This window comes from Adiantum capillus-veneris, chromosome 19, assembly GCF_014529385.1.
Source record: "Adiantum capillus-veneris isolate H3 chromosome 19, ASM1452938v2, whole genome shotgun sequence".
NCBI classification, from domain to species: domain Eukaryota; kingdom Viridiplantae; phylum Streptophyta; class Polypodiopsida; order Polypodiales; family Pteridaceae; genus Adiantum; species Adiantum capillus-veneris.
In genome coordinates, this window is record NC_140949.1 from 30347642 (window position 1) to 30363331 (window position 15690).

The 15690-nt window shown below is 41.8% G+C and overlaps 1 protein-coding gene across 2 annotated transcripts; it reads right to left on the reverse strand.

Annotated features, from left to right (window-relative positions):
* Positions 1-12140: 12140 nt before the first annotated feature.
* On the reverse strand, positions 12141-15262 carry LOC147433771 (two-component response regulator ORR3-like). Of its 2 annotated transcripts, XM_086490382.1 has the most exons (7): positions 15048-15262; positions 14683-14853; positions 14348-14556; positions 13354-13481; positions 13173-13256; positions 13008-13078; positions 12141-12734 (listed from the first exon to the last, which is right to left on the reverse strand). In XM_086490382.1, exons 3-7 carry the CDS (start codon positions 14493-14495, stop codon positions 12593-12595), a joined length of 573 nt encoding a protein of 190 aa, XP_086346508.1. In that variant the 5' UTR covers positions 14496-14556; positions 14683-14853; positions 15048-15262; the 3' UTR covers positions 12141-12592. The 2 variants fall into 2 exon arrangements, with proteins under 2 accessions (XP_086346508.1, XP_086346507.1); XM_086490381.1 differs by having other exon boundaries at positions 14348-14853; positions 15048-15251.
* Between the last annotated feature and the right edge of the window lie 428 nt (positions 15263-15690).

Sequence of the window (15690 nt, forward strand, 5' to 3'; positions counted from 1 at the left end):
CCCTTCCTCATCACAAAATTTGGTGAGGGTCACTCCGTTGACACAAACATCAAGAGTAGCTAGTATTTGTTGCCATCCAAACGGTTCGAACATCTCTTTGGAAAAGGCTCTGGTATGTACGCTTCATCTTGTGCAGTCCTATCAAGAATGCAGTCTTCCTTTTTTAGACTTCCACAATCCGAAGCTTGTCCTGTCCATTGGTGAGCTTTGTTCTGGAGCCAAGCCGGTATTCCTCCTTCCTGGTCAGTTGTGGAATGCAAGTCTTCTCCTGGGGCTCTTTCTACATCTTTATAGCTATGATCTACGACATTAATTTTTGTAGTGACATCCTTGTTCCTAAGATAGATATAGTCATAGCCCCAATCTTGAACCATTTTGAGTTGACGCATAAATGGTCTGCCCAGAATGATGTCGAAATTGCTACTCTCATAAAAATTCATAATAGCGAAGGTGTGTTCATATGCAAGCCCATAAGAGGTTATCACAATATGCTCCAAGATGCCTATAGGTCTCTCCAGGTACCCATCCACTAGTTGAAGTGTCATTCTCGTTTTTCTTAGAGCAGGTTTTCCCTATTTTTTCCACGTTGCTTTGGTGGCTATGGAAATTCCGGCTTCACTATCCAATATCGCTACCGATTTTACACCCTTGTACTCTACCGTAGGGTAGTATTTCCTTCTTCACCTTCACAATAGTCCCCTACCTTGTTTATCGGCACTGGCTCATGTTTAGTTTGTTGCGAGGGTTGTGTCTTTAGCGTGTTTCGAGAAGCCTCGGGTGAAGGAATTACAAGCCCTATTTTTTCCAAATTTTTCGCGACCTTGTCCCAAAGATGTGGTCTAATATTCAGCAACTCTGACAAAGTCAGTGTACAACGGATAGGGGATGACATCAGTTCGTGAAGAGTTTTAGTGTCTATCATCTTAGGATTGGCTTTCCGTTGAGATGGAACTTTCCTTACCTCAGATTGAGTTTCAGGGTTACCAATAAATGAAAGTAAAGTCTTCAACGACTGTGGTTTATTGTCTTCTGATATCGATGTGCCTGCATCTCCATACAATGATCGGATGTCATTTGGGTAGAGCTCATGCTCTAGGTGGATTTACGAGATAGGAGCTGACATAAGTGTGGCACTTCCGTCTTTCCTATTCCCAATCTGTTCCCATAGCTCTTGAGGCCATTGTTCTTCTACCTCCAGAATTGGTAGTGGTACTTGAGAATGCGTTCCATCTGTTGTATTGGCTACCACCCTCGTATCCAAAGGTGTTTCGTCGACCAGATTGGGTAGGTTATTCGCTTCAATTTCCCTCTCATCTAACTCCCGAATATTTTCTCGTATGAGTACCTTGGTTTTTGGAGTCGTAGTAACTAATGGTTCCATAAGCAATTGAGCGGCTTGAATGAGATCTTTGCACATCTTTAGCCTCTCTTTCTCATAGCCTGGACGAGGGTACGTTAACCACCTATCCTCTTGGGCTTGGTTAGGCTTTAGCCTTGCCTCATAAGCTTTCATAATTGCGTCCAAAGGTTCAACCACCTTGTCTACTAAGACTGACCCTCCTGATGGCAGTTCCAACAGTTTCTGTGCCTCGTTGTTGCCCTTAAGGTCTCTTTCCCTTTGAAGTTGTTCCTCTATTTTCCGCAATTTGGTTTCCAATGCCATTTTTTCCTTTTCTCTTTTGGCTTTCATCTTGTTTCATTTTGCCTTCCAGGATTTCCTAGGGGTTCGGACAGACAAGTTGTCTATCTCTGTTTGGTTGGCCGGGACATTCTTTGCTAACTCGTTTGCTTGAGCTCTAGTGATCGCTTTTATTGGAATGTTCCGTTCTGTTTCTGATCCACTTGAACTTGGCACAATCCCTATTTTGTTCATGGTTGTTTTTCCTTTGTTTTGGGGGTTTTTTTAGCAGTGTGGAATAAGATGGTCGGTCGTGCATCCGTCACAGAATCCAAAAAATTTCACCCGCTCTCTTTGTTTGGACACACTCGAGCCCAGTGATCACCGCCACATTCATAGCATGGTCCTACAGGTGGTGGAGAAGCTTGTGGAGTTCCCATCGGTTGTCTTGTTCTAGGAGGGTAACCTCTAGGTTTGTAGCCCTGATTTTCCATAAGCATGAGCATATTCTCATCGACCAGGTAATGATTTTTGGTTGGTTGTGCTATGTATGAGGGCTCGGGCATTTCTTCCGGAATTATCCATGGATTATATACCTCTGGAGTATATGCATTCCTATCAATTTCCCTTTCGTAAGTATTGTTTGAATCTCCTCGGTATGAGACTACATGGGTCATACTCTTATCAGAAGGTGGTTCAATGGGTTGCGAAATCCTTACCATAGCCCTATTTAACTGGGGTAAAGGAGGTTGATGTCCCAACACCGGTTGAGCTTTTTCCTGACCCAAGATTGCGTTATTTGGCCCCACTTGGTACCTTGGAGGGGGCGAAAGTGGTTGTCCCCCATGTGGTCTGTATTGTCTCTCTCTGTAACATAGTTTCGATTGTAGAAACATTTGTGAGTTTCATGGTTTGTCCATTTTTGTTTTGTAGCACACCATTTCATTATCCGCTGTACGTTCGCTCCTGGCCTTTGTTGAAGGTTGGACCACTGGGTTGGATGGTCACCTCCACAAGTATCGCATTTTTGGGTGGGTGGTTGTCGTGTTTTTTGGGTTCGTCCTGTTTCCTTGGATCATCCTCCTGATCACTTCCTCGATCATTCGATCAACGTCCGGCACAGTTGGGTTTTGCCCTCCCAATTTTGTCGTGGACTCACTCGTGGTTGAAGAGGTGCTACTAGTCCCCTGATCTGTGTCTTCAATCACCTCCACATATGCCTTGCAGTTATCTACAAGATACAATGCCTCTTTCATGACTTTCTCAAAGGTTACACAGGCTTTCAGGTGCAAGTCCTTTTTGAGCATGTCATTTCGCAGTCCCTCTATGAAGAGGACTAATTGTCTTTCATCCTGAGGCAGTTCTTGAGAAGGGCATCTTTCTATGTACTTCTTGAAACAAAGCAATGCCTCCTTCACTTTCTCTTTTTCCTTTTGCCTAAATGCATAGATCTGGGAGACAGTGTTATGCTTGATCCCTCTTTTTTAGAATTCCTCGGTGAATTCTCGGAGAAGTTGCTCAATACTTGGGAATTCCAAGCTGTTTAATGGTTGAAACCAAGTCAAGGTAGTACCTTCCAATGTCAACCCAAATCCTTCATATTGAGTGTGGAAATCAATTACCTGTTCCGCTCTCAATACTTGTTTGAAGATTGAAACATGGGCATATGGATCGCCAGATCCATTATACTTTTTGGGCAAGCATTTCGCCACTTGAGATGGTCGCATACGCCTGGCCTCTGCAACCATTCTAACAACTCTTGGTCCCCCTGGGATGGATTCTCTTGGTTCGTAATCTCCTCTTGGTACTAACAGTGGTATCCTATCCGCCCTTCGTTCATCAAGTCGATCTCATGTGATAGTCGGAGGGATTCCAGTGGTGTAAGTGGATTCAAGAACAGAGTTGCCCCTATGTTTGTTCATAGAAGCCCTAGTCGCCGTCGACCCTAAGGGTTCTGTTCTTGGAACTTGTTCATGTCCGTAAGAATCCTCCACTCTGGTTCTCAAGGGGCTCTCAAGTACAGTCTCGGGTCTGATGTGAGTAGTCATGGTTTTTTCAGCTTTCGGATTTACATAGTATTGGTGGAGTGGTCCTCCAAAATATGTATATCTTTCTAACTCCTTCTGATCCATTGGCGAGTACTTTCAGCCATAATTGTCCATTATGACCACCTGAATACTTCTACCCTATGTGTAAGTGTAAACATACAAGTTTTTTCGGTCTCTTAATTCTTTGATGCGGGGCTTGTCACATCTGTAATAGAGTGTTTGGTCTCCATTATTGAACTTATAAAGCCCCACATATGTGTTGTCCGTGTTAAGGCGCTCTGTCTCATTGGTGCGTCTGAGTACCACATTTTGTTTCTCCATTTTGGGTGGTGCATCGGCCGGTTCATTATCTACTTTGTCCTTGGTGCCGATCATTCTCCATTTATCCACAATATAAGGGTTATGAACCACTAGGTACATCATTCCCTCTCGGACGAAATATCTATCCCCGTCATAATCAACATCTACAAGGTCTCTGAACTCGCTCGGCTTATTTTCCAACTTAACACAGAAGCGGTCCATTCCATCCTTATAGATTTTGGCTTTAAGCACATTTTCAATTTGAAACTTCAAATACAACAACTTCACATCAGATGTAGGATACAACAACTTCACATCAGATGTAGGCTGAGAAGGACCTGCACCCATCAAAGCTGTTCCCTTAGGGTTTGACTTGTTAGAATCTTCAGTCATGAGGCCGTATGATCTCTCAAACAAAGTGTCAGAGAAACTCTCCTCTAAAATGGGTTCCAAAGGCGGCAGTAGTCTCTGATTCACACTTTCTTTCGTTGAGTGATTACTCCCTTGATCAAAGATGTTGTGGTTCCTATTCTGGTACAATCTTCCTGATCGCAGATTCATGAAGAATTGGTAACAAGAAAAATCCAAACCAAGTTACCCCATTAAATAGTTTGAATCTCCCGTTTGCTCTGCTTGCTGGATAGTATCTTCTAGTACCTCCAACCTGTCAAAAATGTGCTTGATAGCTATAATCTTACAGTTGTTCTTGTTAGTTCTTGCTTTTGTTCGACAAAACTTAGCACACACTTCCCTACACAACCTCAATAATTTTTTATCCAATTTCAATTTTGAAAGAAGCACCTAGTTGCTATGGCGTAGCTCCTTGTGTGGTAAGTTTCTGTCTCTGTTCTGGCTCAGAGGTACGTGGACCGCGATCCATATTGAGAAGCCAACTGAACTTTTGTTGATATCATCAGTTTTCTCATGATTAAGAGATCTTCCAGTACCAATTTTTTTTTAAATGAATCTCAGGATTGGAGGCTAAGTCGATTTTGTCACTTGCGTAAGCTTCTGTCAGTTCTTGTGTTCCCTTCTTTCCAAGGTTTTGGTGTGCTCACTCCAATCTTTTGATTTTTATGACCTTCTAGCCCTCTTTTTCTCAACAAACTCAAGGTTCTAATGCCTGAGAGCCTGTCCTAAGCAAAGGAAATAATTTTAGCACATTTTGCCAAAAAGGTACATGGATCGCGATCCATGTCTGGCAAGATTTTTGACAGGTTTTTGCACAGTCTTTTTCAACAAGTGTTTTTATCCCCTTCTTGGAAGTTTTACTGGGTTTGGTCCAGTTTTGAAGCTCTGACCATCACTTCTTCAATTTCTTCGAGTTATGGTCTTCAACACCAAAATAAGTTTTTTGAGAGTTTTTCCCTCGATCCCTTTGGCCACAAATGATGGTGTGATTTGTTTCCTAACCTACTCCTATAACTGAAATGAATATGCAAACATAATTGAACTCAACAGTACAGAAATAACAACAATGTGTGTGGTGGAACAACCCTTTCCAAGCATGTGAAAAATCAAAGAACGAAATACTATCTTGTACTTCACTCACAGTTTTCTTTGCTCTTAAGAAATAGCAATGGCTAGTCTCGGACTCCAGTCTCTATTAAGCATTAAACCTACGTCTAGCTGCTTCACTGTCTATGGGTAAGCGGAACGGTTATCAAAAGCTTGAAGGGAGATTTTTTTTTTTTTGTACAGTGAGTCACTCACCACCTAAGGATCGGCATCCCCGGCAACGGCGCCAATGTTAGCGGTCGCCACGACGGACGTCTGCAGCATAGCTCTTTTGTACTAACATAATGTCAATATGCAAGGAAGCGACTTGGGGTGGGGCACAGAGACTTAATGAGAGTGACAATCTCACCAAAGTGAACTCAAGGACTACTCGTTCTTATGACAAAATCAAATCAACCACTTCCTAGTCAGACAATCAATATGCGTCCATTCTCAACACTCAACGTAATCACGCCTTTTCGGTATCCAAACGAATTCGAAATGTCACGAAACTTAAGGAGAGATATCACAACACTTATGGGCTCAATCCTACCAAGTTATGTCACCATCTGGGAAGGTACATAAATCACGATCTATCACAAAAAATGTGCAGAAACCTGAAGTAGAAGTACTTGGAAAGATCTACCTTAAGCATAGAAACACTTATCCATGGTCAAAACATCAAAAAACAACCATTTTAACGCCCAAATCAATGCATTTAGCTCACAAACGGTACGTCGCGAACTACAACAGAATTGGAAATGATTACACTTAGATTTTTTCAAGTTGTAAAGCAGTGCAACTAACCATTTTGGCTTGTCGTAGGCACCACTGCTCCTTGTTTTCCCTCTGCATAAATAGGGGTGTGAGGCTTCTTCTACTACCGAAAAAGAAGAGTTATTTGTTGTACTTTGATTCTCTAGGCCTGACACACCCATTCAAGTGTCTCAAGAGAGTACACAAGTATCCCTGCATTCAACGACATGGTTGTTTTTGCTCATTCATCTACCTATGTCATTGTACTCTCTCTTAATGGTTTTATTTTGTTGTTTTGTAGTGGCCTACAAAGCCTTGCACAAGTGATGAGAGATGCTAATATTCAATGCACCCTGACCATGTGTGTTTCAACGCTTGAGATTAAGGTTGTCGATATTCCACAGCATCCAAATGTCACCAATTGTGGGATTTATGTGAAAGTTTCTTATGTACACTCAAACACCATGTGTGCTACATCTGGGCCATCGTGTGGTTTTACTCTAGGCTCTGCAATCTAATTAAAACGTCCTTGTTTCATAGTGACCTAATTTTGGGAGGTCTCTTAGGGTAGGCAAGCAGGAGTTGGCTATCAAGGGATTGGTTCAAACATGGCGATGTCTACAAGCTTAAAATGTAGTTGAATGATTGGTGCATGCATTGTCTAATGAAAATGTGAAGCTCCATCTTAGCTGGTTTGGCTAGTGTATGTTGTGCGATGGTTTTTGGGCTAAAATCAAAGGTCAACTATAGCTACTACATAGTCTACATGGTGGTGTATCAAGCTTGACACAGTGAGACCCTGTTTTGGCTTTGGGTATAGCAATTACCATGGGATAATAGGTGGGCATGTCAGCATGGTGTCGCCCTTGGCGTATTATGTATGCAACACATATTTACTCGAATGTATATGCTTCACTTGCCCGCCACACATTTTGGTTGCCTTGTCCCATTTGGCTATAACCAACCATGGTCTTGCTACCTAATTATACTCAGTGTCGTGTAATGACCAACTCTCACATTTCTATAAAATGCGGTTGCTTAAAGCTATGTAGTCCTTGTTTGCTTTTACTTAAATAGTAGTTGGGAAGTAGTCATTGTTTGCTTTTACTTAAAGAGGGGGATGTGGAGTAGTCATTAAGTTCTTTGCTTAGGTTGCATGTTCCCAAGTTACACAAGGTCGTGGTTCTTTTAATGGGACAAGTATATGCCTATTGTTGTAGCCTGTCCTCACTCATGTTTACCCGCACATGACTTGAGTTTACATTAAAGCCATCACCACGCACTAAGTTTAAGATTACGAAGGTTGTCATTGTCTAGTAAAATTGGATTGTCACTGTCTACTTAAATATGCCATTGTTTATCATACTGGCATACCTTCATCGTCTACTCAAAGTGCATATCAAGGTCACCTTAGGTGGGGGTTGCAAGTACATGTTGTAAGTACAAGACTCATCAATGTCTTTGTTTGTTGTCGTGTTTACGTGAATCTTCCAAGGTCGGTGGGTCAGATTGCATTTGTGCCTTTATGTCCCTTGTTGTTGTACGTCTGCAAGGAGTGTCTCCACCATGGAAGTGTTCTCATCACATTGTCATTGTTTTCTAGTTTTGTAAACGCCAAGTGTGTTTGTTGTGAGTGCAAGACTCACCAATGTCTTTGTTTGTTGTCATGTTTACGTGAATATTCCAAGGTCAGTAGGTCAAATTGCATTTGTACCTTTATGTCCCTTGTTGGTCTACGTCTGCAAGGGGCGTCTCCACCATGGAAGAGTTCTTATTACATTGTCATTGTTTTCTAGTTTTGAAAATGCCAAGTGTGTGTTAGAGCACATCATGTCATTGACAAACTTCTTGTGCAAGATGTCTTCTCTTGAACTGCACTTATTGCAGGTTATGTTGACATGGGCCATAGAAAGAAGCTCTAGGTCATTTATGTTGAATTCACATTCAGAGCTTCTCAAAAGATGCGATTATTATGCTTCTAATTTGAGGACATGTAGCATTTTGAAGCAAACAAAAAAATTACTTTTTGAATGTATGTCGATGTGTTGTATCTATTGCAATGTGATTTGTTTGAAATGCAATGTTTGCATAGGATGCCCTATAAGATCAGGGCCAAGAAGAATTAATATTGACCAAACATTAGGGAAATTTTGGACTCTTAAATGGTCCTTATAAGGACTTTGACTTTGGATGCACGCTAAAAATTTTAAAAATGAAATCAAAACTTATCGGATCTTTTGGATTTAGAATGTACCCATCGAGATCTATCCATTGATATATAGCATGCTATCAGATTCCTTATATTCTAGAAGATTTTATTTTTTGATGTGACAACTTCGTCTTATAAATGGAATCTCTTCCCGCATTTTAGCTTCAGTGGGGAGGCTACAACTTCTAGAAATCAATTACAAATTTGTCAAAGTTTGGAGATTTATAACCTACTTTCTAAGATCTTTTCAATGATACGTTGGTTGATAGGGTTTTGACAAAGCGTTTATGTACTTCATTGGGTTACCCACTTTGGACAGGAGAAGCAAAGTCAAACCTCTTTATAGAGCCCCTTTGAGAGTCCAAATTTTTCCTAATGTGTGAAGTCAAGTTCCTGTGCAAGGAAATGATTGCTTAGTACGTATGAAAATGGTAGTGTATTCGTATTTCTTCTTGGCCAAGATGTTCTTTCTCTATTTTGAACAAGAAGATTTTTTTGGTGACCTCACCAAAAGCCAAATTCAATAGATAGCACATCATGTCATTGACAAGCTTCCTCTTCGAGATCTCCTCTCTTGAAGGCCTGCAGTTATTGTGGGATATGTCCACACCATGGATAGGGGAGAGAAGCTCTAGGCCATCTTTGTTGAATGCATAGTGAGAGGTTCTTAACAAATTTGATGAGGGCAAGATTATACCAAGTAGTAGTGCCCTATTTCCTTGTGCTCAAAAAGTAGAGTAAGAATTTTTGCTTGCAACTTGAAGGTGTGTGGCATCATGCAAGACGTAGGCATAGATGGTGTTCATTTGATGCAAAGTGATGGACTCTGCATCAAAGGCATAGATTGTGTTCAATTGATGCGAAGTGATAGACTCCCCCTAAATGTGATCATGTGTACTTACGTCATGTAGGCATTTGAGAAATATATGCAAGAACCAAGCATAAGATAACACATGCTTTAAGTCTCCAAATGGGATTGCCTAGGCGTACATTCTAAAGGTGGCAATGTGCATAATGCAAAATTTGGCATAGGAAAACAAAGTTGTGATGAGTGTAATAGTTATGCTGTGGTGGGTCAAGCTTTAGTGGACATTTATTTCAAGTGTGGCATACTTTTTAAAGGCACAAGTTTTTGACAAGTTCCATTTGCACAATACAATCACTTGAGCTATGTTGATTGCAAAACATTCTAATAAGTATAGGGCAAAGAATCTTTGTGCTATTTATAGCAAATGCATGGGGCTTCTCTCTTGATCACCTATGCTTGCGTTTCAAGGGCATGTGGCATCATGTAAGACGTTGACATGGGAAAATTAACTCATACTAAGATTGTTAGTTAAGTGGTATGCTAACATAGATACCGCATGTGGCAATGTTATGGTCAACGTGTTTGCCACAGGCATTACGGTAACATAGATATAGCAACTAAACTCTGCTATTTTCATCGGATGAAGGTGAGGGATAATCTCCGGTGACGATTTCATGTGCTTGCGACTTGAAAGCATGTGGCATTATGCAAGATCTTGACATTGGCAAAGATTAGTTGATAGCAAGAGCTATTCAAAAACATCTTGCAAGCAATGCTTTGATTGACATGTATGTTCTGTATTTATGAAAGCACAATAAGTTATTGACAAGTTCCATGCTTTGGATATTGTCTATTTTACGAATACTATACGGAGGGTTTTTCTTTGAATATGATCACCTAACCTTGCATTTGGAAGAGGGAGAGGGCAAAAATTTCCCCATTAGTTTGATAATTAGGGGATGCTGGTTTCCATGTTTGCATACTTTTGAAAACACAAGTTTTCGGCGTGCTCTCTCCTGGACTACCTTGAATGAAAGATATGTCCATTTTGGACAAGGTTAGAAAGCTTTTGGCTAATTTCAACGAATGCAAAGATGAAGCTTCACTCTTGTTGCAATCACCTAGCATGAGTTATGAGGGCACCTGACATCATGTAAAAGGCTGACATAGGCAAAAACATTCATAATAATGGCATCAAATTTGTCACTCTCAATGGATGAATTAAGCACTTCTTTTTGGCATGTTTTTTATGGAAAAGAACAGCCTTAGACTACATTGATTGCAAGATATGGAAGTTAGTAGGATGCTGATTTTTGAGAGAAAATGCTACATTAGAAGACATGCTTAGGGAGTATATTGGGCCATGTGTATGCCAAGTCTGTTGTATTTGCCAAATAAAAAATAAAAATGTATTGATGAGTAAGTGTGGTCTATTCACATAGCACCTTCTTCGAAGTGCACTTTCTTCAAGAAAGGTGTCTCGAGTGCATTGTTTGCAAGAATTACACAATAGGGGTGGGATAGAAAAACTACGATAGAGAACCATGAGACAGTTCCTATCATGACCAATGCCTTGGTTGGTGAGAAATGAAGAGAATGGTAAGGGGTACGCTAAAGGCCTTGAAGTATCTACCACCCACTACGGGCAATGTACTCAAAAAGAGACTAAGCCTCCCTCAATTAGTCTACTTAGAAGGCCACTGCCACTCACCAAGGTCCCATGTGCAAAGGAGACTAGTCCAAATCCATAATTGCTAATTAACGGCCTCCTTAAAGAGGGCTACAAGATGGGACGACAACACGACATGCAAAGGGAACCCATTATTTAAATCAAACCCAAAAAACCTAAATCAAAAATTGAGTTCAAGCTTGAACTCCAAACACACACCCACATAGGGGAAAAAAGGGCGGAGGGAGGAGGGGGAGGGGGATCCAAGTTGCATGGTGCCTATAGCTTCCATGCCTAATCACATGGGGGGTTTCTTCAAAATAGCTAACAAGTTACCAAAGTAGCATGGTGGGTGGCTCCTAGATTAGGATGGTGGTTACCACAATAACTCGATTATTCGAGAGTTATCTTGGTAACCACCGGAGTAAAATTGCTCGTCTGAAAGTATCCTAGTGGCTATTGAGTAGCTTGGTCTCTTCCATTTTAGAACGTTACTAGTCTACCATAATGGCTAACTTGGTGGCTAACTCGTTTTCAATGTAGCCTAACGGCTCTTGGAAGTGAGCCAACGTTCTCCTCTCAAGTTGTAGGCCTACAGTAGTGGCTATCAATCTTGCTTGGTAGACAAACCACCCACTTGAAAATGCTTGGGCAGCTACCGATGTAGGTACGATAGCAAGCCAAATCTCATAGTTGCTACCCATTCGTTAAATGATACTTCCGTATTTCTCCTGAAATCTTATTGTCCTTTCTTGTAGCAATATAGTCTCCCATGTAGCCACCTACTCTAAATGAATGTGAATGAAACATCCCTACCATTACTTCCTTGGAGTAGCTTGCAAAGCTTTAATAATATCAGGCATGGCATCAATAGTCCCCTTGCAATGGGGACCCCATCATTTCATGCGGAAATCTTTAAAACTATTCTTGGAGTCCAAGATTAGTTTTAATCTTGAAATTAGCGTTTTTGGATTTATAACCCCTCGACCCCAAACCTAAAACGTGGAGAAGCATGGGGTCAGGGCATTGGGCTCACCCTAATGGTGAGGGTTCAAAACCCTGGTGCGAAGCTGTGGAGCATCCCGAGATTAGGCAAGATAAGTATTTCAGTGCAACGATAATCTCGACATCCAACGATTAGTTTTTACCACATGACAACCTCCATCGTCGATCCAATGGCTACCAACCCGTACTGAGGATATGTCGCCAACAGTCTTGTCTTTGTTGACACAACATAGCCATTACAAAGCATTAGCATTTATATAGTAAGTGAGTGCAGCACTATATTAGGGTTGTCAATATGGAGCCCGTAGATGAAGTTAGGGGAGGGGCAGATGAGTGCTCATGTCGGACCTTTGATTTATTGGCAAGATGAGTAAGGTGACAAGCTCTAACTACAGAGCACTGGCTAATTTCGCCTGCAGGAAGTTATTTAACTCAAAGTACATATAGCCCCCACAATCCATGTCTCTCTAGCCTCTTTTCATCACTGTGCAAACATACATACATATGAAAGGGCCCTTCAGGCATATGGACTATGATGGCAAGACATCTGAATCAGGGCATGAGACAAGCTCCTAATACTCGCGTGCGCTCACTTGTTACAAAGCAACAGAAAGCCATCCCCCCAAGTGACTGCAAGACCGTCCGAGCATCCCTGTCTGACAAGGCTTCTGCAATCTCAGTGTCATCCCTTTCTCTTTGAAGAGTTTGCCTCCTGTGAAGTGACAAGAATATTTTGTGGATGTCGCACATGACCTCGCAGGCGTTTCACATCTGCAAGTCGCACGGGCTTTAGGAGAAACTCCTCCGCTCCCTCAGCGAGACAGCTATTAGGCAATGTACAAAGAAAAACTACATTAGTGTGATGTTACTCAACTAAATCAAATGTGATGTGTTTCTTATTGATTTGATGTGATGATCAAGGTTGGCACTGACAGAAACGAAAACTCTAGGGGGAAAATCTGCTGACAGAAACAAAAACTCTTATAGGGAAAATTTTAGCAAAGATGTGACCGCACATTCCTCTATCTGCTTTAGGATGTGTCTGCCTAGAGTGTAGCAATGAGTAATTAAGAAGCAATACATTAATAATCATTTACCTACTAATTCGACTTGGTTCATTCTCTGAAGACATGATAACAACAGGTATCTCTCTCAAAGCACTTGTTCCCTGTCGAAATAGAGCACACGCAACTTAGATACTAGACACACTGAGCACTCCATCTGCTCATAAATTGAAGCCCTAACCTTCCTTTCTTGCTTACCTTAACCTTCTTCAAGAGGTCATATCCAGTCATGCCAGGCATGCAGTAGTCAGTTATGATGAGGTTCACCTCATCATCAGCTCCCTGATGACAGAGAAAACAAGCCTTCTGGTGAATAAAATTAGGGTACTTGACAAACCAAATGGTTATCAAGGGAAGCCAATGTCGAGAGAACATGTACTTGTTTGGGCGTGCCAATGTCAGTTGATAATGAATGTGGATCTGCGCCTACACTGAAACTCACAGGTCCATGGATCTCACCTACACCAAGGATCTCCAAAGCCTTTCTACCACTATCAACAGCAGTGACTGTGGATCAAATTCAAGTTCTGGTGAGTACAAGAATCAAAAAAATTCTGCCATTTCCTTGAGTGCAACAAAAATAACTTTGTAATACTCGCCCAAATTACAAAACAGGCAGTTGCTGAGCTTTTGAGGTGAAATATGGCAAGATAATGTCAAATACAAGATATGTCATAAAACTGAGGCCCAAACATGTCTTTTTTTGGCATTGGCCAAGGCATCCAATGAAGACATTTTGAGGTCATACCTACATGAGGAGATAATGCGAATGAGTAGTGATGCAGATGTGGTTTCAAACCTTCAACTTCCTTTCAGCCCTGCCTTTCCATCATGGTTTAGCCAGTAGGTGGTGCTTTCTCTGGCTATCTACACTGCTAATTCCAATTTGAGGGAGTCATCACTACATCTCAGTCTGAACATTTCAAGTAAGTAGAGGTATATCATTTCTCTTCTATCACTAGCATCGATTTCCGACACAAAAGGTTGGTGAGGATCCACAATGGCCATTGGCTAACACAAGAGCCATAGCTAAAGCTATGTTAAACTTATCAAAGCTTCGTTGCTGCTCCTTACCCATTATTATAAGCACATCCTTGAGCTTTTAATTGTCTATCACAGGAGCTACTCCTACATAATTTGCAACTTTATTACCTCGTCGGATACACCCGTCAATCACTGCAACACTGGTGTCACTATAATGACTTTCACTCAATGAAATGGGCCTAACACAAGAGTTAAAAGTGCCACAATCTTTCTTGATATGCTTTGAAACTACAAACAGACACACTGCACATGTATTACTAACTTCCTCAATATTCTCGCCACTAGTGCAATCACTTACAAAAAATAGACAGTGTGTTACTGAGGCAGACCTTTGTATGCTGAAGTCTTCAAAAGATGTTCAATGACCCGACGATCTATGACACTGTCATCAACAGCAAGGACATGCACATCATTGCTGCCACTCTCTGTGGCCCCTAACAAACTTTTGTGCAAGTTGGGGCTCACCATTGCACACATTCGATGTCACCCCGTCTTCAAACTATATCCGCGAATGATTCCTCTGACACAAAATAGGCATCTGTCCAAACCCAATTGCAAGCTGTTGAGATTGGATGTAAGTCAGAAGCAGGAAGCAAGTAGTTATGCTCCTCAACCGGCACGGTCAACCAAACGCAACAATTCAGAGGTCTACAGTGGCCTTAACTTTATTTCTCTGCTGCTAAATCCAAAGCTTGATTGTCTCCAACCAAATTGGATCGAAGCTGCTAATTAACACTGCTCCTCGATCAATTGCCAATATCATGTGAGTTGGGCTCTTGGCTACTTAAAGAACAACAATCATGCTAGTGGGTACTAAGGATCCAATCGAGCAGACCTGAAGAGAGAAAGGAATTGCAGAGTAAACAAGCCATTCGGAGGCGGTCAAAACACACACACTCCTGAAAGAGTAAGAAGCCGTAAGGGAAGAAGTCCTCTGATGGGTTTCTTCCAAGCGCAATGAGAGATCGCGATTACGCGCACAGACACATACACAGAGAGAGAGAGAGAGAGAGAGAGAGAGAGAGTTACCTGTGAGAAAAGAACCCACCAGATGGGGAAAGGCGCTGAAGGCTGCGGGGAAGAGAAGGAAGAACCTTTGTTCATCAGCTCTTCTTTCTTTCGATGTGAGTGTGTTATAGTAATGCACGCAGTCAGTTTCAGTGTCAAGGCAAATCTCTCACATTTGCTTTTGCTTGGCATTCAAGCTTTTCGCGTAGCCGGTCAAATCTGTGCCGCTTGTGCACGCGGCGACCGGGAGCATCAGGTGGTAGGCAACCACGCGTGCGGCGCTGGGGCTGCACGACTGGCGCAGCCGGTAGGAAAGTGGCAGGCAAAATCTTCCATGCGTATCGCATCTCCACCAACTGAAGATTTTGGTGACGTCATTTTATTTAAGCCGAAAATGAGGCCTACACAGTTCTAAATTCTCTCCCTTTCCTTGAAGGGTAAGCCTTAAGAAGGGTAAGCCTTAAGGAGGTCCCTTTCTTGGACCCGAGTTGTTTATTTAACCAATGCAAGAATATCTATTATTAAGAGCAAAGAAATCTTCAAGATTGCAATGTCTCCAAAGTCGAAAATTACAATATAATGGTTGATACTGCACCACGATGTGTGGAGTGGTGCTAAGATTGGAGTGGGCAAACCATGGGATCCATAACCCATATTCAGCGGG